Below are 23,722 nucleotides of genomic sequence, written 5' to 3'. Positions count from 1 at the left end.
GTGAGGGACATGTGTTCATTTACATACTTGACATTGGGGTTGTATCATTTATTTGGCATTTCTGAGTCGGTGGATGCAATACTTGGGTGGGTGTTTGGCATGCGGAGGCTGCCCATAAGGGCCAGGGATCTAGATTGTGATGACGTGTTGGCTGGGGGACATGTGTCAGGGCCTGCTGGCAGGTGCCTCGCAATGCTGGGGGGTGGGGGTGCAGGGAGACATGAGTGGGACATGAGTGGGGGCCTGCTGGCAGGTGCCTCGCAATGCTGGGGGGTGGGGGTGAAGGGGGACATGAGTGGGGGCCTCCTGGCAGGTGCCTCGCAATGCTGGGGGGTGGGGGTGCAGGGGGACATGAGTGGGATATGAGTGGGGGCCTGCTGGCAGGTGCCTCTCAATGCTGGGGGGTGGGGGTGCAGGGGGACATGAGTGGGACATGAGTGGGGGCCTGCTGGCAGGTGCCTCGCAATGCTGGGGGGTGGGGGTTCAGGGGGACATGAGTGGGACATGAATGGGGGCCTGCTGGCAGGTGCCTCGCAATGCTGGGGGGTGGGGGTGCAGGGAGACATGAGTGGGACATGAGTGGGGGCCTGCTGGCAGGTGCCTCGCAATGCTGGGGGGTGGGGGTGCAAGGGGACATGAGTTGGTGTTCAGTAGTGCAAGGAGACATGTGCCTTTGCTGGGGGGCATGGCCATGTTGGGTGGGCTGCCTGCGGAACATGACCAGGGATGCAGGGTAGTCCCCTGTGGTGTGGGCTGCCTGCAGGGACCGTGGAGGGTGTACAGGGAACACTTGGGAGGACCCACACTGCCAAATCACGTGTGGGACTCCCCGGCACCCCAGTAATACATGTACCCTGCTGAAATCGCGTGTGAAACTTCCCACGCACCCCAGTAATACACGTACCCAGCTGAAATCGGGTGTGAAACTTCCCGTGCACCCCAGTAATACACGTACCCTGCTGAAATCGCATGTGAAACTTCCCGCACACCCCAGTAATACACGTACCCTGCTGAAATCGCGTGTGAAACTTCCTGCGCACCCCAGTAATACACGTAGCCCGCTCGCACAGGGCCAATCGGGTGTGAAACTTCACGCGCACCCCAGTAATACACGTACCCAGCTGGAATCGCGTGTGAAACTTCCCACGCACCCCAGTAATACACGTACCCTGTTGAAATCGCGTGTGTAACTTCCCGCCCACCCCAGTAATACACATACCCTGCTGAAATCGCGTGTGGAACTTCCCGCGCACCCCAGTAATACACGTGCCCAGCTGAAATTGCGTGTGAAACTTCCCGTGCACCCCAGTAATACACGTACCCAGCTAAATCGTGTGCGAAACTTCCAGCGCACCCCAGTAATACATGTACCCTGCTCGCACAGGGCCAATCGTGTGTGGAACTTCCCGCGCACCCCAGTAATACACGTACCCAGCTGAAATTGCGTGTGAAACTTCCCACGCACCCCAGTAATACACGTACCCCGCTCGCACAGGGCCAATCATGTGTGAAACTTTCGCACCCCAGTAATACACGTACCCAGCTGGAATCGCATGTGAAACTTGCCGCGCACCCCAGTAATACACGTACCCCGCTCGCACAGGGCCAATCGCGTGTGGCACTTCCCGCGCACCCCAGTAATACACGTACCCAGCTGAAATCGCGTGTGAAACTTCCCGCGCACCCCAGTAATACACGTACCCCGCTTGCACAGGGCCAATCACGTGTGAAACTTCCCGCGCACCCCAGAAATACACGTACCCAGCTGAAATCACGTGTGAAACTTCCCGCGCACCCCAGTAATACATGTACCCAGCTGAAATTGCTTGTGGAACTTCTCGCGCACCCCAGTAATACACGTACCCAGCTGGAATCGCGTGTGAAACTTCCCGCGCACCCCAGTAATACACGTACCCTGCTGAAATCGCGCGTGAAACTTCCCGCGATCCCCAGTGATACGCGTTCCCCGCTTGCTGTGCTGGTACAGGGTTAGCACAGCCCTTTGCACTGGATTGGGGATTTTAATGGCTTTTCCTTGCGCAAGGGGCGTTCTTGGGGGCGTAACTGCCGCTGCTGCAGGGTCGCTGCACCATTGTGCGCCACGGCTGGTTTTGGTGGCTGGAATCCATGAATACGCTGTGCGCGGAAATATATTTTAGCGCACGCGGCTGGCGCAGGGATTCGCACACGCACACTGTGCGCCAGCCGCGTGCGCCACTTGTGCGCTGAATTCTATGAATTACCCCCTAGATATCTACTACAAGATTGAAGTCAATGAGGAATCGCAATGGTTGCAATCGGCCTTGCATCTAACAATAGAGAATAAATGCAACATAAATGACCCCTTAATACTTTTCACATACTGCAATAATAATCTTGATGATAACCAAATTCCACCTTGAGCTGTCAATAATAACTAACAGTGCACCCATTCCAAGCAATAATATAGAAATACCTACATTCATGGCAACGTGGCATATTTACAAGTAGGCCTCAACATAAATGTTGAAATGCTAGGAGTATGCTGAGCAGTACATCAATCTTTATTTGAACTAGTAAATGGTGTCCCAACAAATGATAGAAGAATTGGCAACAACTTGTTGACCTACACAATGTTAAAGAAGCCCTAGTGTATCTCAAACAGAACAATGAATACTGGCAACACATATAATGCAATTGAAAAGAAACACAATTTATTTTTAGTGTTTGCTTTCAAATTAAACCTTTACAATAGATTACCATACATCACAACTCATTGAAACATATCGAAAATATCCTTACAATTCATTACAATTCTTTACTATTCATCACAATTCATTACAACATTTCTAGAAGCTTGAGATCAAGCAACCAAAACCTCTTATTCCTGCCTAGATGCAAAACTAAGAAGGTTCAGGGAGGAGCATTTTTTGGCGCAGCCCCCACACATTGGAACTCATTACTGGCATCGTTGAGAAGCTCACTGTCTTTGAGCCTGTTTAAAAGAGAGCTTTAGACCTGGCTGTTTCGATAAGTAGCCTTGCCCTCCTCTCTCTTACTGGTGGGAGAATCCCTTCCCCCTTATGCATGGACCCTTTTTGTTATTTGTCATATCTTGTCTTGTCCACGTCCTCACACCTACGGGTTTATGGTTGTGCATTATAAATAAACTAAAGTAAAATAAATACAAATAAATTCCATTAATCATACTACTGTACAAAATTCTATTAAAAAAAAATCTGCAGAAGTGAAGGAAGGGGAGGGAAAGGCAAAATTACCACAATTGACATATTCTTGAAAAACAAACTGCAAGAATTAAAGTGACTGATTTCCCTTCCAGCATGTTCAGCCAACGGGCTTCAGTAGGAGTTTGTCGTTCCAGAAACAAGGGTGCCGGTAACCTCAACGGCACACTTGTTTCTGGATCGGCAAACTCTGAGTCTGCCTGGCGGAGCCGATGTGCCAGACAGGTCTGACCCTGCCGGGCGCAGCGGCCATGGTAGAAAGAACGGTCATGGAAGCACCAGCCCTGTTAACAATGTTGCTGGTGCTTCCGTGCATTTTACTGGCACCTGACTTCCCGGGCTACCAGAGTTGTAATCTCCAGGTGGCACCGGGAAGACAAGTGCCAGTGAAATGTTACGGGTCCGGCGGAAACCCACCGGTTGCACCGGCAGGGTAACCGCTGGACCCGTAATGAGGCCCAATGACTTTCCACCTCTCTCCATGGCAAATTATGTAAACAGTTTTGAAAACTGTCTATTCAAAATATCAAATATTCTAGGCATGTGAAAAGAAGGTGCTTTAGGTCCTCTTTTACTAGCAGATTTTTACAAAATCTACTATAAGCTAATTCCTTCGGGCATTTACCATGAATACATTCAATGGCCCTCATTACGACCCTGGCGGAGTGGGATACCGCCAGCGGTAATCGCGGCGGACCCGTCCGCCCTACTACGAGTTCCCTTAGCGCCATGGAGGTTTTCTCCGCCTGGTTTTACCGGGCGGAGAAAACCATGGCGCTAAGGGACCTCGTTGTTAATTACGCCGCCGTACTTTACGGCGGCGTAATTAACTCCTTCCCCACTCCCATTATACCCTATGGGGCAAGAATGGGAATGGGGAAGGGTAAAATGGGGATTGGGGATTTACCGCTCCGCCAAGGTCGGCATGGGGTGGTAAATCCGCCAACCCCCATGGCGCTATCGGCGGCTTTCCGCCATGCTCCGCGGTGCATTTTGCACCGCGAATTCCGCCAGGGTCGTAATGAGGGCCAATGTCATTAGTTTCTACAACATTAAAATTAAATCTCATAAAAACATTTCTAAAAGCTAAGCAAGGACATTTTAGCAAATAAGTTTCTATCATCCCAGCTCTTTTATGTAACCTGCTCAACTGCAAATGCAGTGGATGTTCCTACCATTTCTCTAGTTTCAATCCAATCACTCAAGATGAGCGACCGTTTCACTCTTAATGGATCCTGAGCCAGAATGTTTGAAACCAAATCTAAGGCAGCCAGTTTCTCCATGCAATAGACTACAAAGTCATTCCTAGATGACCCATCTTCTGTAATCCTCTCTTTACCAATTTAAAAATACATACTGTCCCCTGAAGAACATAGCAATTTTCGCAAAAAAGGACAGTTGCTTCCAAATAGCTCTACTCCTTAAAGATTGCAGGCCCACTGGCATATAGTTTGGCAGAAAATACAGAACCTTTTTCCATATCAATGATTTGTAGTATTCCAATTCGGTAACAAGCCAACTAGGTAATACTTCAATACAATTTTGGCACAATTTTTCCATTGTAAAATGTCATAGCCCGGACTAACGAAAATCTTCTATATTTTTTGTTTAGAGCCCTCATCTGGGCCACCACCATTGTGGCGTTTGTCTTGAGGGCTTCCCTTGAAAAGGACCTGTTTCAATTGGCCGCAACACGAAATCCCAAATACACCACACTGTTGGTAACCTCCAAGCGAGCCCTATCAACAAACCATTCAAACTTTGCTTTTTTACCTTTAAGACAACATTTAATAATTTTCACTTTAGAGGGGTTAATCTTGAGCTTGTGTTCTTTAATACATTTCTCAAAATGTTGTAATAATCATTGAAAGCCTATAGACATTCAATCTAATTGTATACATGTATTGGCATATGCCAACCACATTATTTTCAATACCCCTACTTTCTGTGCAGTAGAAACAGCTTTTTCCAATACTTTTCCCACGATCACAACATACAAATTAAAAAGGCATGGTGCCAATAACAATCCTGCCGAAGGACCAAGCTAGTAGGTATCCTTCCTGGATTATTTATATAAAAAATAAATAAATGCCTTCCTGGACATCGCTCCATCATTATTTATTCAGATTTGGATCATTGTTTCCAAGTGTAAATGTATGTCATGGTCATGAAGTTGAGGGGTCGCATGCACAGGAGACCTGGGTGGACACTGTCCTGGCGCCTTTGGTGCCAGGCTCATGAACAAAAGTAAACAAGAACATCCATTTAACACCAAAAAGCTTTAATTATGGACATAGCACTTCAGATGCATTAACCTTGAACATTCTATCCATTAAGCAGGATGTATTAACCTTGAACATTCCATCCATTAAGCAGCCTCAAGTGTATTCTTGGGCGTGGCTGCTAATGGATTGCCTTTGCACATGCTCACTCTCTAGGAGTGGCAGGGTGTTGCTGGTAACCTGGCCCTAATGGGCGTGGCCATGATCTCAGCTATATAAGCTACCTCGATCCTCAAGACAGACGCTTTGCGTTATTCTGCACTGCAAGCAGCGTAACGCTCACCGTCGCCTAAGGACAGACTTACCTTTGAAGATCCTGCTTCCTGGACATCCTGTTCCTGCCAGCATACTTACCAACTGGGGGAAGCTGTTCTTACCTGTACATCTTTTCGGCGAACCAAGAATTCATCTTTACACTTTCCTGAACGCCGAAATCTTCATCTTGGAACCGCAGCACGACACACTCCATCGTCGACAGGAGCCCCTGCAAGGAAAAACAGAAGACAAGGTTAGACATGGAAAAAACATTCAGTTTAAGGTTGCGCTTCACCATACCTGCTATCGAACATTGTGGTAGCATCCATCTTCCATCCGCTGCGTCTCGCGTCTCACAGGTGCATTGAGGCCGCATTTCCATCTAAGGGAAGAAAACAGAAGGGAGACATTATTGCGGGCATAAATAGGAGCAACATATAAAGACATTAAACAGAACGAACAGCATCACAAGAGCTCAAGAAAGACTTACCAATCATAAGGAGAAGCATAATCGCAGCTGGAATGGACTAATCCTTATCAGGGATCAGTGAAGGATCTAGATCCCATTCGACGCGCCCCTGCCAGAAGTAGCAGGACGGAGAGCTTATCTTCCGTAATTCACAGGTGAGCTTTATGGGCCGGCATGAACTCACAGAAACTGTACTTTGGGGTGAAGGGTTCGAGAGGTACAACAATCACAGATTGGCGGACTCACACACTCTTATCTCCACGTAGGAGTAGTATGAACACATACCATCACTCACAGCTTTTCTACTAAGGGAGAGGCCTGAAGGGGGTGATTCAAGTTCAGGGAGGGCTGCAACCGTGCCCCAAAGCCTCCGCAGAGACCAGGTGAGCGTAACAATGTAGTAATATACTAAACAATCCATGTGTGCAAACCACATTTTTGCAATTTACTCCAAAGCATCTTTCTGTCCAGCAAATCAAATTTTTAAGTAAAATCAAGGGATGCTGCATATTTGGGAGTGCCATTATCAGACCAATCGAGGTTCTGCATATATTTAATTTAAAAAGTCATTACAATCATTTCCCATTTGCCATCTAAAACTGGTTTTAAGAATACTAAAAATACTTTTTTCATATGCCCAGGCTTAAAGATTATCCAATGTTATTTCAGAAACTATTTTATAGTCACAATCAATTAAGGTGATAGGTCGATAATGTATGGGTAGCATCTAATTATCTTTTTTTTAAATTGGTTTTACCAATGCATTCCCCCAAGAACTTGGCATTTCTTTGTTAATAATAATATCCTTAAACAAAGTAAAAATAATAACAACCGACAAGTACTGGTTACTTTTTAATAAATGTACTTGTCAAACAGTTGTGTTCTGAAGCATGCGACCCACCAATTCTTCTAATTATATGCCCTCTATCTTCTCTATTGTGAATTGCCCACTCCAATAATCATACAATTCCAACTCTGAGCTCACCCCATTCTTTTCCTCTTTCCCTTAAGTTTCCCTAAAGATCTATACCCACAGTTCCTCAGAGATTGTGTTAGTCTGTTGCGAAATTTGTCAGCATATACATTTTTCCAAAGGTTTGCCTCCTTTTTCCCATTCTAATATCCACAATCCTTTCACCAACTTGCTGCCTGAGCTTACATTTATGTGATTTCAGCCAATTACGTAATTGTTGTTTTGATTTTTTAATAGACATTCTAATAGTAAAAACATCAAGACCACTTTTTTTAATTTTGCGTACTGACTTTCTACATTCCTTTTTCCTTTCTTGCACTGGACGATCATATTGATGCACTGGTCCATCTCCAATCTCATTTCTGACCCTGCACTGTGCAAGAGAGTCTAAACTACTTTGAAATGTGTTGTAAACTTGTTATGCTCCATGGTTGTGTTAAAAAATGCATACTCTATTTGATTATTAAAGATGTTAACATTCTTTTAACTCCATTTTATTGTTTTTCTGCTGTTATTAACCACAACCGTGCAATCAACAGTTCTAACCCTCTGCTCATCTACAAACCTAGCCATAAGCATATTGTGGTCACTCAGATACTCACTCTGATTTTAAATTCCATAGATCAGAGTATAAGGCTCCAGTGACAAAATGTAATCAATAACGGAAGATAACATACCTTTATGCCATGTATGATACGTATCAATGTGGCCCTCAAGTTCCCACTCACCAACAATCTGATTCCACTTCGTTCCTTCTTCACTTTATTTGATTCATCATATTTTTCCTTTATCCACCTATCCTCTCTGTACCTTTCTCCACACTAGGAATTAAGGTCCCCTGCCATAATAATCTGTCCACCCGGATGCATAATTTGCCATTCTTCCAAAAATCTCCCTAAATTCTCCAGATAGAATTCAGCTTCATATATGTGGACTGACAATATATATGAAATAGTAATATATAAACTTGTTTTCCTTCCTCCTTTGTTTCCAGTATGGCAGCCAACAAACCTCTACAAACATTTATGCTAGCAACTATCTCATAACCTACAAGCTTTGCACTGTGATAATGAGGCCCTCTGAAGGGCAACCTTAATTACCTGGCAGTGCCAGCTGGAATGCCATCTGAAATCTATGTAATAGTGGTTAAGACACTAACCAGACCTCTTGTAGAATAAGAACAGTATTATATCTGAGGAAGAACATAGATCTTTGTTGTTTATCAATTCACCATAACCATGTCCAAGAAATACATTTCACTCACCATTCATGCTAAAGCTGATGTTGCATTTCTTTCAATTGTGCTCTCGATTCCTTTAAAGTCATTCCCAGCCACCTCCATTCACTTATGTGGCTATGACCCAAGCTAAATTCCAACTGTTGCTGCTCCTCTAAGCCTGGATTTGGGTGACTATTAACTATGTCCATCCCATTCTTGTCACCATCCTTCTCACTCTTCTTATCAACCATGCTTCCCTCACCTCGATATTCAAAAGGGGCAAGTTTGTATTCTAATTGTCAGAAAGAATGATCTTCTTTTAGAAGGTTCTCATACAGAATCCTTGAAGTAATAGTTATTCTTATGCAATCATTCCTTGTAGGGTCTGCAAACTCAACCATATCTATATCTTTGGTACTTATGAGCCTGAGGGTAGGAATTTCCACCCCTCTATCAAAAATATATTCTAGAAGTAATTTAAAGGTCCTTTATTAAACCCTTTTCCCTCCCCTTCCTCGTTTGTTAATTGCACAAAATTCCCCAACTCTCCTTCTGAGGATATCATCCTCTGATATTCCTGTACTCCTTGCAGTTTTTTTTTTTACTGACCTTCGACATTCTTTCCTTCTACCTTTCTCCCGAGGGGCACAGGTTCATCTACTTTCTATACAAACATATCTTTAAACTGCTGCCCACTCCACATACATATAGTAATCAAAAATACCTCTCTCTGCAGACTCACCACCCTTGGTAATCCATTTTTCTGACATTTGACACTCTTTCCCTTTCTCCCTAGGAGCACAGATTCCAACACTTTTTCTCCAACTGCCTTCCCCCCACACACATTAACTTTCCAGTCATACATTCTCCCAACCTTTTTATTCAGTGCAGGCACTGGAGAGGAAGTAATCTGTATCCCACCTTCCTGTAGCCCATTAATCAAAATGTCACAAACAGTCATAGAGACTTTACTCTCCATTTCCAGATCTCCTTCATTATTTTGAGGTGGCTCTTCTTCTTGGATTCTGTCCTCCATGTCTTTATTGTGTGACTCCTTTTTCCCATTAGTAAACGCCACCTTCTTGTCATGCCCAACAGTTCTCAAGAATTTCCTCGTTGATTAAACTGCTCCACTTTTCCCTTTTCTCTTATTTATATTCTTTGTTGCCTTCTTGGTTAGAGGATTTTTAAGAGGAACAAGCGAGAACAGGAAAAAAAGACCAACATGGCACACCTGCCAATGGCTGCTGCACCTCAGTTGCAACTTCGCTGCACAACACAATTATATAAGGACCTGTCACAAACTGGTCAATTTAAACGTGTTGACCCTAGTGCTATGGACAACATTCTTGATCAGTACCCATTCCGCAACCTACATTCAAGAGACACCATGTGGAAAGACTGAAGGGGGGATTCTGTACTCCTGCCCTCTATATGGCAGAGTAGAAGCACAGAGCACCGCAGCAAAGATTCTCTATGTGGTAGCAATGGACGAGCAATCAAGGCGTAAGCTCTCAGGAGGTGATGCGGGCTGGTTCTTAAGTACAGTGTAGGCCCCATCCTCGAAAAAAGAAAAGTCCACAAACTATGTTAGTGATGACACAGTTCTTTATATAAATAAGGTTCAGAATATATACACACACAATAACACACTCTGTGCTTTGGCAACACTAATATGGTAAATGTACAATGTCTACGTGGTACCACAGTTAACTCTTGATTCGATTAAAATGCACCAACTACTGACAGTCTCAATGGCATACAACTCAAATAGTATAGTGAATCGACAATAGACATGGGAATGAAGACACGTTGGGTTAAACAAATGGCAGAATACTTGGTCCCTACCAAAGACACTGTTCTGTGTGAGGATCCCCCCATCTGGGCAACCTGTAAATAAAGTATACCAACACGCCCAGTCCATATATTGTTTAAAATAGTCTTGATTCCTTCTGTAAAGATTCTACTACCCCAATGTACCTGGTTTAGCAGAGCTCCTCGACAGGTCGTCAAGGGATCCCTGTTGAGTGAACTCCTTTAAGGCAGGAGCCATGGGCCGTTGAGATTCCAGAAGAAAATGGGAACACTGGCGTTGAGGCAGCAGCTTCAGTCTTTGCGGTGCTCGTCGGCTATCGATCATGGACGTCCTGCGAAGAGGAGGCATGCGATGCACCTTGATGATAAGAGTTTGCTGTTGCAAAGCAGAGTCAATGAAGAACATAGGCCCAGCAAGGGCGTTGGGTCATCAGCGTCAGTGTCAAAGAGTGGGACTTGACCACGGCTGGCTTTCGGATCTTCGTCAGCATCTTTGTGGACGTTGGGTGGCGGGAAACCCACTGGCGGATTCACCTCGGGTCGTTGGTGACCTTGACTTTCTCCGGAGGAACAAAGAGGTCCTCAGTGATGAGCAAGGGAGTCCTTGATTTCAAAGTGTCACAGGCGATGGAGCATTGTGGCTCCGACAACGAGGTTACAGCAGTCCTCCGAACCTCGGTCGACGGAGATGGCCGTCAACGGCCTCAACGTCCTGGCACTTACTTCAGGATTCCTCAGCGGTCCCCGTCTCTGGTTGACAGCCTTTCTAAAACTGACTTCCAGGGATACTTGGTGAAGATAACCTGGTGCACAATGGTCCCTCATAGTCCGGGAAGAGGTCTCCTAGCCAGGTCCTCTCTTGTATCAGTCCTTGAAGACACAACAGCTTTCAGATTGTGTCGAAGGAAAGCAGCAGCAATTCTTCTTCTTCAGCTCAGCATCAAGGGTAAGCAGTTTCAAGTTTCTGAAAAATTCTGGCAAGTGAGAGGTCCCCAGATATACTGTTCAGTCTCTCATTCACACTGCTGAGCCAGGTTCAGGCAGCCAATAATTCAGAAGGGCATTCATGCAGGCAGGCAGCCAATTGGGCTTACAGTGCATTTAGGCCATTCACTTCCACCCCGACACTCACAACAAGGAATGTGGATTGGGGCAAGCACCAGCCTTTCAGCACACCATACTGCATTCATACCAGTTTCGGGCAGGGCTGTCTCATTCATTGTGTCACACACCAGAAACCAGACACCCATACCATGAAATAGATACTGGTCACACACTCCATTCAACAAGGTCACACCCCAAGAGTGTACCTACAACATATAGTCACTGGGAAGGCTCCAGCCAGTCTGGCCTGGATTTCCCCACAATACCATATATGGAACTTCCACACAACAGCTAGTCAGGGGAAGGGACAGTGTCAGCGCTTCCCAGGTCTTTGGGAAAACAAGGTAATAGGCAATGGAAAGCAAGCGGCCACAAGGGCCATCTTGTCTCCCATCAGTAATCAACTGATTTCAATGGCAGAGCCTGGGTATCCCAAAATGAAGGATACTCAGAGGACCTGTCAAATTCAGCATGGAGCTGTCGCCAGCCCATACCCTGCTCTGTGGGCCACCTAGGTTCCCAAAAAAATACACTAGGGGTACAGGGTTGCACCCCACCCATGGGTGCCATAAGGGTATCCCAAGGGTCTGTTCATCACAACCACAAAAAGGAAGAGCTGCATCTCCAGGAGTCCCACATAGACTCTTGTGCAGAGAATAACACAGAACACACATGAAAAAGGAGTACCCTGGCCCTCCAACGCATTTCCAGCAACACACCATGGATGATGTATTAGGTACATATCAAATGCATCAAGCCAAAGAGTGTCCTATGAGAATATAAGAAAAAAGTGTAGAAGCACATAGTTTTCCACTACCCTTATGTAGAGAAAGGAGGAAGGCAAGATGAAAGACACATACAAATCAGTGCATCAGCATGTAGTTCTCTCAAAATATAGATCCACGATACCGGCAAAATATTGAATGCATGTTTTTTCTTTTGTTTGGAAGTGAACTAGCAACTCTATATTCTGGGGCTGCACGCACACTGACAACTGTAACCCACTTTACAAGTATGTCAGCCATTGAACTACTTCAAAAGATAAAAGTTAAAGAAGTATACGAGTCAATTAGTACAACTCTCTTGGCAACTATGTATAGCACAAAAGAATACTGTTTCCGACTTCATGCTGACTTTCCCTGCAAGTTAATTAACCCAGCCCGCCCCCCCCACATTGTTTGTTACACTCAATTGTGCAGAATATACATTGGGAGTCTCACATGACTTACTATGCACTGCACACCAAAATGAAGAAGACATAGACATCAAACGTACAGGACAACTCTGTTCTCTAGATCCTGTAAATGGTTTAAGATAGTCTCATCGTCGTTTTATTGCCATGTTACAGCTCTCCTTTAATCAAACATGCCCTCTACTTGCAAAATACCATACTCCAATCTAGAGAAGCGCCACACATTCAAATGCTTCTGTGGACAATAAATGCTCCAAAGGTTGGCCATAACATTGATGATATATTGTCTGATTAAACTCTTTCAAAAATAGTACAGCTTTGATATCAGCATTCTGTCACAAGTTGATTGGGGGTCATAGGAAGCAGCAGATAATTTAACAGGTACAGCCTTGTAATGGAAATCTGAAAAATGACTCTGGCTCAAACGTGGTCCATCTTCATTGTGAACAAATTATTAAAATCTTACCAAGAACTTGAATATATTTTTTTTACATTTTTTTTATTTGTTTATAGTTACATAGTAACTTTTACAAAAACAATTTCTACAATTTTATGACATGATAAAAGCACTTTTTTGACAAAGTGATTATCTCTTAGACTTTACAATACAAAATTCATAATTACAATAATAAATATTAGAACAATTACCTTACACATATTCCGGTTTCCATTCTTCCTAAAACCACTAAAATACTCACAATTTTTAAAAGTAACACCTAATACTCATGCAATGTATATTGCAGTTAGCGGTTCCTTTCTTAGATTTCACAACACTAAAATTCACATACTTGCAATGATACACCTTTGGACAACACGTTTCCCACAAACAATTTCAATTATTCTTAAGACCACTAAAATATTTACAGTTTTTTTTTAATTCACACATGATGATGAAACATAGTATAGTACAATAAATGGTTTCTTCGGCACAGTTTCAAAACGGCAATAAGTCTTCAAAAATCTCACTACTGCAATCTGTAAATTAACTCATTTGCCATGCAACATGTCCAGCCACAGACGTTCCAGGTCGACACACTCAGTATTGGGTAGTATTGACTAAAGTGGCTAATGCGTTCTTTCCTCAGTCCATCACATTCAGTCAACACATGCACCAATGTCTTATGATTCTCCTTTTGCTTGCAGAATCTGCAGAAAGAATACCCCTTGATCTGAGCGTTTCTGATGTCCAATATTTCTCCCATGCCCAGCACATTAAATCGGTATCTCATAAATTCCTGCCTTCATTCCCTATCCGGGAATTTGATTAAATATGGTGGCGGCTCCCCCATCTTTTTACAGTCAGTTACAATGTGATTATATAGAGGGGACTTCTTAACCTCATATACAGTGAGATTCCAATCAGCGTATAACAATAATTTTGTCACTTTCACTTTCATTGGGTTCTTGATTAGCATATCTCTAGGAACCCCCAATTTGTCCAGAACATCATTTGCTTCCTCCATCATGTCCCGATGTTGGAGCACCGCTCCTGAGGCCCTTCCCCATGATGTCATACAGTTTGGATTCATTACTGACTAGCAATTTCCTATATAGGGCCATTCTGCACCATTCTATAACCCTTCTCAGTGAGTGCAGATCGAGCTCATATCGAATTGCCGCCAGAGGCACACATTTGGGCAGAAATCTCACCATCGATTTTATCAACTTGGATTCATATATTGCCACCTCACCCCTGCACCATAGTGGAGCTAATTCTAAACCATAACATAGTTGAGCCACAATTCTGTTTTTTATGCACACGTAGGCATGGTGATAGCGAGAATTTACCATATTTTGAGTCGATTTTGCGTACTTGCGCTATCATTGTTCCAACCTTCGCATCCAATAACTCCCGAAAGTTTGCTTTTTTCTTGTTCCCAAACACCGGGTAACCTAGATATCTTATGGTCACACTTATAGGCAATTTCTCGTGATTTAGAAACCATGAAAAACGTTGATGTTTTTTCTTGTGTGATAAACATACTATCACAGTTTTAGAGTAGTTTATTTGTAAGGCGTTTGTAATAATATATTCTTTAAAAGCCGTTAGGAGACGTTGAAGACCTATGGGGGTATGATCATACAGGATCACGTCATCTGCATACGCAGTCCATGATACTTTTGTACCCTCAACTTTCGGGGAGTTGACTCCAAGATTTTTTAAACTTCTTCCCATATCAGAGAAATACAAGTTGAATATTGTCGGTGCGTATATACAGCCTTGCCGTAGACCATTTTTAACCCTGATTTCTTGTGATATGGTCCCCTCCACACTTAGTCTCACTTTTAGCCTAGAATCCTCATGCATATTGTGCAGAATTGACAACAGGGATGATGGCATTCCTAAATTGATTAGTTTGGTCCACAAAATTGATCTCTCCACTAGGTCAAAAGCAGGTGTTAAATCAATCGATGCAACATAAATTGGGGAGTTTCCTATGGTCCACGCCGATCTTTGCATAATGTTAATTAAAAGGCTTCCTGCATCTGTGCCCACATTTTTCCTGAACCCAAACTGGTTTGGTGACAGGATGTTGAATTTGTCCATCCAGCACCGAATATGCTCTAGAACAAGGCTTGCGGATATTTTGGAGTCAACGTCCAAAAGGGCTATCGGTCTATATCTGGTTGGTGCCGCCCTGTCCCCTTTTTTATAAATTCGTACTATATACGACATTCTCCAACTTGTAGGAATTATTTTCGTGTGGAGGATATCTTTAAATAGGAGGAATAACATTTTAGCCCATAGGTTTGCATTATCTTTCATAACCCTGTTACAGAGCAGATTCGGCCCTGGGGCCCTGGGTGATCGAGCTTTTAACAATGATTAATTCAAAATCCTTTACACCAAAAGAAATATTCCATGCTGCATTTACAATGTGTGACGGGGGACTCCATGCCACAGTAGAGGGGCTATATAGTTTACTGAAGTGACCTTCCCATTTATCAGAATGTATGCACACTGTTTGGGCTTTGATCTGCTCTAGCCCTCCCTTATTAACCAGAGCACAAAATCTCTGTGTATTTACATCACATAATGATATTAACATATCCTCTGCATCTCCCTGGTAGAGCTTTACTCGAAGACACCTTGCTTTTCTCTTCAATTTATTCTTTAATAGGGTAATTTCCCTCAGCTCTACCACGCAGTTTGAATTTTTGTGCCGATTTTGAAAACCTCGTATTTCACGGTTTCTCTCCTTCTTGAGAGGTTTCATTTCATCTGAGAAAGCATGCTTGTGTGGCTCTTTCCTTTTTATTTTTTTCCTTATTCCCGCTTTACCTGTGACTACAGACTCAATATAGCTCACAAAGAAGTTATGGCCGTACATCTTTTTTTTTGCATGCACACAGAGTTGTAAAAATCTTCCTGAAAGAGCATATTGACTTTCTCAATATTCGTTTTATGCCACGAGATTCTGTTCTGTTGGGCGTTGACTGATACCAAGAAATCATAATTTTGTTCCTCACCCCATCCATCTCGATCAGTATTATCATCCTTAGCATTTTATCGTCGCTCTCCTGCTCATCGATCAATTTAAACTCCTGAATGAGGTTGAACGTCTTGTGGCACACGAAAATATAGTCAATGGTGGAGAGCCACTTTCCATTCGACCATGTGGTTTTATCCATTTATTCCTCCATCAAATTATTTACACATTGCATCCCCTAACCCCCAATAAATTGCGCCCATTGAGCCCCTTGATGGTGTTTCCATGGGTCCCCTCTTTTATTCATCAGCCATCCAGCCCTACCTGCATACCCATCTTCTTCCACACAAACATACGAATTAAAATCCCCACACATGATAATATAAAGTTTGTCATTCATATCATGACATTCCTGAATCATTAAGTCAATTGACTCAATGTTGGTCAAGGCACCCTCCCCTAGCCCTTGCTGGGGTTGAGGGACCGGTGGGGAGCCTAACCCTTCTATCCAACTCTGCAGACACTACAGGGGCCAGTAGAGACATGTCCAGTTGAGCTATAGGGGGCGTGGTATCGTCCATATTCAGGGTTGAGGGCCTTATAGGTATTTCTTGAATACTTAAGAAACTTTTCTGCGAGGGTTCTTCAAAGAAGTCTGACTTCTTAAGAGGTTCAATTTGGTCCTTTGTTCGATCTCCTAATACTTTTGGTAGAGGAGGGAATTCAATTCCTCTTAGTTCCCATTATCTGTTCCCTCCTCCCCCAAATGATCTTTATTATCTTCTAAATTCATTCAGGTCCCACTTGCAATTAGTGTGTTTCTCTTCACAGGTTTTTTTTTTTATGGGACCCACACAGTGTTGGTGTCTTACCACTTCTTAGGCTTCCCACCATACTCTAGGTTTAGAATCCCATTTAGAATCCCATTCATCTTTGTACACAATTTTCTTTGGATCACTTTTATTTTGGTTTCCTTTTTCTCTCAAAAACTATTTACACCTGTATGTGGTCTTCCTGCTTCTACCCCAAGCGCCTTTCTCCTTTTCTTTAGTTTACATAAATATTCCCATGTATACATAAAATGGGTGTGGGTTGGGTCATACCTATAAGCAAGATGTGACAAGCATTGTTCACCACAGGTTGTCTTCCACCTGCAGCCGCAAAACCTTTGGGAGTCTGGGCAGCCGCCCAAATCACACAGCGTTCTTTGCAAACAAACAATATTCAGAGCAAACTCTATCACTTCGATATTCAGGTTTCCCTCTGCATACACACAAAGTCACACAGCGTTCTTCACAAACACACATTTGTAGAGCAAAATCTATCGCCTCGGTGTTTAAATTCTCCTTCACGCACACTGTGCACCCTAAGGCATAAGACTGCAAAGTGCACAACAATTATTCCTATGCAATGATTTACAGTGGGCCGCGCTAATGTGACTGGAGCCTTTGCCGCTCATGAAGAAGGAGGAATGTCTCTTGAATTTACCTCTTTTATGAGGCAACTGCAATCAGTGTGTTATTTCACCTTCCCTGAAGGTGCAACTATCATCCGAAAGAGTTTCACCGCCCACGCCCCCTGCTAACAGGCGAACAGGCACTTCCTAGGCATTTCCGCTCGAGCGCACGTGCTTAGGGTGCGCAGCCAGTGCCTAATGTAGCCGAGGATTGCAGGTGGGCGGGGCCTAAATTAAATGGTTAAATAGTGCTATATACTTGTATAAATGGAACTCTACTTGTATAAACGCTATCTTTACAAACTCTATAACATATAATGTCAATGTCTGATGCAGCAAGGCGTATCTACACCTTGAATAATAGTACAAGGATGGGAACGGGCTGCACAACAACAACGGGCTGAACAGGACTGCAGCAGAGTATCCAGCCGAACAGGCACTTCCTAGGCACTTCATCTCGGGCGCGCGCTTAGGGCGCGCGGCCAGTGCCTAATGTAGCTGAGGCTTACAGGTTGGCAGGGCCTTGAATAATAGTCCAAGGAGGGGAACGGGCTGCACAACAAAACGGGCTGAACAGGACTGCAGCAGAGTATCCAGGCGAACAGGCACTTCCTAGGCGCTTCCGCTCGGGCTTGAATCTATAGCTACAGAAAATGTGCTTACTGATATATGTGCTTTTTTTTGCAACATTTGGTTCAGTCCTGAACACACACTTCAGAAATAAAGGGTTTATTAAGGAAAAGTACACAAGGTTTGGTTTGGTTTCTGACGTATCTTCTTCGTGCTGCAGAAACACATCAGTTTTGTTTGGAGCAATAGTATCTAATGTGCCTAATTTCTGATAGTTATTCAAAATTATGCATTGATGGCATGTCTTAGTATTTCTTTTGTATTTCACCTTCGGTCAGAAACAACATGATGACAGATATTAAAAAGGTTTAATTTATACGTCGCTTACCAGGTGAAAGGCTCCAGAAGCTGTTAGCCACATACTGAGAAACACTGCCAGCATGTAGGCCAATCTGAGGGAATTCCTACGGGGAAATCAAAGAGAATGTTTACAACATATTCCTGATTGATATAATATTTGCTTTAGGCTCAGATAATGTACCAATTTCTATCCCCAGTTAAACATAGCAGATTTGTATTTCTCACCAGCTTCAAAATGTCACTCGAGGTAAGGACAGGAGAGGCAAAGAGGGAGATGGGCTACGTGTTCCACATGGTGACCTACAATCCCTTATATTGGTTGCAATAATAACATTTTTGGTTTCATAACTTTTGTTGGGAAGGAAATGGTCCTATCCCACCCCCCAATTCGTGAACACAGTGAATACACTCCAAACATAGATAAGGGGGTTGTAGCCCCCACATTTAGACATCGCTTAGAAGCCCAACATCATGCCGAAGTAGGTCAATAGCACCCGCCATGCCCCAACCCAAGGACTCTATTTTGTACTCTGACCAAATGCCATTTTTATTACTAGTCCTGGAGCAGACACTTTGAAAGCTGCAGCGCACACATCCCGAGTTCACACAGGGGTGCCCCCACCATAAGCTCACCAAGCCAGCTTTACACAAGCCTTGTTCCTACGGAAGTCCATTCTCATTCTGCCCTGTTAATGTTGCCAATGTTTAGTATCACATCCAGGAATGTGTCCAGTACAGAGCGTGACACAGCAACAGGCCACTGAATTACACTCATCCATCTCCACCGAAATTGCCATTCAAGCCGATGACCCCCACCCCATCAGGCCGAAGCCTGCCACCCTTCACCGACCCAACCTCCAGACCCCAACCCCATTGAGGTGCACACCACAGATAAAAGCGCTTGCATGATTGTATACCGCTGCAAGAGTAACACACCTCTCCTGTAACATAAGGTACCAGGGAGTGATCAAATAGATATCAAACCCTCAGGGAAGACATTGGGAGTGGGAACTGAGGTATTAATTATGACCTGAATGTGGGGGTCACTATGATTGTATTTCAGTCCCCTCCCTCACTGATATTCCTTTCTTGTGATGTTGAGGTGCCAGCCATGCCCAATGACTAATTAGTTCCTGTTATGTAGCCTAGATTAGATAGTTGTTGCTAACAGTCTCCCTGACCTTCACTGCGAGGATGAGCCCAGCTGACCCACGTGTGCCAAGGTGGACTGGGAAGAAGCAGCCAATTTGCGCCTGGCATCCCCTATGGAGCAAGCCAATCTATATGTCCTCACCAATCCCTGATGTGAATTTTCACTGTATGTCATAGCATCAGTGAAGATGCATTTGGTCCTTTTAATGTGCTGCCCATGTAATTTTTGGCAGAGCGCTTTCGGGCAGCAGAGTTCTTTGCTGGCATTTATATAATATAAATGTTGTTATCCTTGCAAAACTATCTCTTGGTCTTATTCCCTAACGGGAAGCAATATTAGTATGCTTGGGACGCATGTGTAGAGGTTGATGCCTTCATTTGGTGACCCCTTTGATGTGATTCCCCTAGCTCCTGTACTTGCGGAAATATCCAGGGTCCTCTTTGGAAAGGCTGTGCCCACCTACAGCTGACCAGTCCCTTAGAACACTTACGCAGAAGAAGTGGTTTTTGTGTGGGTTCCGGCTTTGCAAATACCTCACCTGTTAGTTGGAGCCGGTTCTGGCCCCAGGGAGAAGCCCACGCATGTTGTGGAAAAACAAGTATAGTAGACTGAAAGGAATTACAAAATACAGGGTTTTAAGTATAGAGCAGAGTGAGTGAAGGGAACATGCAGGTCAGAAAAGGGGAACCAAAGGATTGAGTGTTTGATTGTGAGGAGTTTTTATGGCCATTGTATTCTTATTTTTTCTACGTTACGGTTATATGATATGATATGATAGTTTATTTATATAGTGCCTATACACAATGTGTTTCAAAGTGCTTCAAGGCAAGGGAGGGAACAAGGGAAAATACAATGACATTATTACAGGCCATGAACAGTAAGGATGTGAAATTAACTATCGTACTCAGCCTGACAACATTTTAAATAGTGCAAGAGCTAAGATATAGATAACAAAGGGTGGGGAGAGTGAGAAGGAAATGGAAACAGACAGGCGACTACCATACTAGGCCTGACAACATTTTTGGTAGAGCCGGAAAAAACAAAAGGTGAGGGAGAGGGGTGTAGAAAGGGAGGGGAGGAACAACACAAGCGACTGTTGTACTAGGCCTGACAACATTTCAGATAGTGCTGGAGGGTATTTGGGAGGAGGAAAAAAACAAGTAAGGGGTGGGGGGAGGAGACAGATGAGGTTACCATCCTACTAGGTCCAGGGACAATTCTGATAGAGTAAGTGCATAGAAGAAAGTAAGGAGAGGAGGGGGGCATAAGAAAAGGGAGAAAGGGAGAGGAGGAGAGAACAGAGAGTAAGTAGTCAAAAAGCGTGGACAAGCAAGAGGGGAGAGCGAATACAATTGCAGAAGTCAGTAGTAACACATAATGTTGCAAACCGGGATGCAAGATGAAGATGGGAAAAGCATGATCCAGGGCCACCATGAGAAAGGGTGATGCACTCTGAATCAATGAAGTTCATAAAAGTCAAATCCAGCATTGGCCACAAGACAGTGATGGTGAAACCAGAATGTTTCAGGACCGACTCTTGCAGAGGTAGGCTGCAGTGGGGCAGCGGGAGCAGGCTAGAAAACTCAAGCAAAACAGGCAGCACCTGTGTGCGAGAAGGGGGGCACAAGGAAACATCATGGGGGGGGGACCAGAGCGGTGGGGATGGCCTGTAGGCAGAGAGGGAGTAAACACATGTTGGTGCATGCTTAACTGCTGTCTGAGCAGGGGTTTGGGCCATGGATCCTCCTCGTCCAAACAGGTCGAAACAGGAATTGCCCTTTTCTTTGTCTGCCCTTCGCTTCGGCCGCCCGGGTGAGAGATGCCCTTGATCTAAGACTTAAGAGCAGGAAGGAAGAGGCAGGGCTTAGAATGTGGGCGGTGCTTAGTCCAGGTGACCTAGGTCCATTTGCACCTGCTCCCCATCTGCAAAGGAAAAGAGGCTGGAGGGCTCCTTCACTAGGGAAAAAGAGCGGCAACCAGGAAGGTGACAGGTGGGCGGGGCTTAGGCCAGGTGACCAAGATCCACTTGCACCTGCTCCCCATCTGCCTGGAGAAGAGAAGAGGGAATAAAGGGGAGCCTACATCCACAAGGGGGTAGAAGGTGACACCACATTGCACAGACAAGTGCAGAGATTTACAGATACAGAGAGAAAATTAGGAGCCCTGTATAATTAAAGAGCTTGGAATATGTAGTGGTTGTTAACTTTTTATTTTAGCTTGCTATTTTCAGTGTTTCTTTTAAATGTACGGAGGAGGCACAGGCGGGGCAAGGGTGAAGTGAGTGGTAGTGAACAAGTGGGAGTGGGAATGCTCTAAAAGGGAAGAAGGGACGGTGTTGAATGTATGTATTGTCTTATGTGTTCAGTATTGTAGGTGTCAAAAAATGTTGTGTTTAGTGTTCTGTGAAATATGCTAATGACGGTTCCAATTTATATGTGACAGTTATTAAATGACTGATGTTGGGGGGCTTAATAATCTAGAGGAGCAGAGTAAAGGAACCTTGCACAAACATCTCCTGGCAAAGATACCCAGTGGGGCAAGTGACAGTGACAAATCATGGGAATAGAGACGCCACTATCTCATATGGGCAAAAGAATACCCCTGTACAGTGACGCAATTAGCAAATACCATGGACAGTGGGTGACAGAAACAAGGGGGGAAGGGATACACAACTCCTGGCCAGAGGGAGGGTCCTTTGATAAGGGAACTTTAGACCACATGTCCACATATTTGACTCTTAAATACAAGGGGAAGGAGCCAAATATTGAATCTGTGGCGAATGTTCGAAGAAACACCTCTCACAGATAAGAGAGTCCCAGAAGTGGAGATGGTAACAGTAGATAGTACTAGTACTGAGGTGGAAAGCAACAAGGGAGAAGGAGAACCAAGGAAAATGTACCAACTATTAACACGACTAGTGGCAGGGTATTCAAATCTGACCTACGTGTCCGGGGGAAGTACTCAGGCAAACACAAGTACTGCACCACCCCGTCCTATGACTCCCCGCCAACAACCCCTTCACACACAGAGGTAAGCAAATGGGATATTGAAGTTGCATTAGCTAATACATGTACTGAGTTAGCTAGGTTACAGACTGCATGTGAGGGAGCAAAAGAATCTAACAGCAGGCCGCAGGCTCCGAGCACCCCACAGCCCCTACAAGAAGATAAATGGAAGTCAGAAGATTTTCTTTTTAGGACAGATATTGCACCTATACGGGCAGTGCGGGTGGAAAGGGAAGGTGAAACAGACAGTTGGGGATATGAGAACGTGGGATCAGTAAGGGACGAGGAATACTGGAGTGAGTTTGATGACAAAGAGGAAGGAGCAGTAGCAAGGGTCCAACAGGTACAGTTCAGCATGCCACACGTGGAAGGGGCATAGAGGGGATTCTAAGGGACAGGTTGGGGAGAATGGCAGTACCGAAAAGGAAAGGAAGTGGTGCGAAAGGAGGGAAGGGGAAATCAAAACTACAAAGGCACCTGATCCATAAGTGAGCAGGTCGACCTCATTATTTCCCATGGGCAGAGATGGATAAAAACAACCTCCTCAAATCCCTCCCCCGCACTCACGGCGAGTGTGGGAAATGGATCTACGCATTCGAGAATAGGTGGCGGGGGAGCCCCTTGCCGTAGGAGACATTAAGAGCCTAGGTGTTCTGGCAGAATCAGTCTGGGTAAAAGCAGGGTACCCCGGAGTGAGCCTAAGTAATGATTCCCATGATGGGGCTTCATTCAATAACGTTCGAGCACATCTGTGGGATGCACTGTGGAGAACCTTCCCGATTTACATTCCATAATGCAGTGCACCATCGGAGATGAGGAAGTCGCTGTGCAGTTCATTCTCCGGGTCCAAGAGATGTGGAAAGCAGAAACTGGCACTGCGTGGGACCAATCTACGTCCCTATTTTATTTCATTATAAAGCGGGGACTCCCATGAGGTACAGAAGTACCTTGATAAGATAGATGGGATAGAAGCGAAGGATGACCTGAAATGCAAAGCATCATAGTACACCATTGTAGGAGGATCAAAGAGAGGGAAAAATAAACTATTCAGAGAATATTGTCAGAAGATGCAAAATTCGCACAAAGAAAACTAGTGAAGGTCACTGCCGCAACAGTGGCCCAGCCCCCAGAACAGTTGGAGAGGAGGGAGGTGTCTCCATCACTACACAAGCTACTATGGCTGCTATATGGGCGGACAACGGGCAAGAGCAGTG

The 23,722-nt window shown here is 44.5% G+C and overlaps 1 protein-coding gene across 1 annotated transcript in view; it reads right to left on the bottom strand.

Moving 5' to 3' along the window:
- The window catches only part of LOC138491456 (calcium-activated potassium channel subunit alpha-1-like), a 1,832,603-nt gene that overhangs the window by 1,465,652 nt on the left and 343,229 nt on the right, over nt 1-23,722 (bottom strand). The window contains exon 7 of the mRNA XM_069617974.1: nt 18,379-18,454. Coding sequence (XP_069474075.1) covers nt 18,379-18,454 — 76 coding nt within the window. The remainder of the gene's footprint in view (nt 1-18,378; nt 18,455-23,722) is intronic.

The sequence above is a fragment of the Ambystoma mexicanum genome, chromosome 10, assembly GCF_040938575.1.
Source record: "Ambystoma mexicanum isolate Mex_15411 chromosome 10, UKY_AmexF1_1, whole genome shotgun sequence".
Taxonomy (NCBI): Eukaryota; Metazoa; Chordata; class Amphibia; order Caudata; family Ambystomatidae; genus Ambystoma; species Ambystoma mexicanum.
This window is presented reverse-complemented; position numbering and strand designations above follow the sequence as displayed.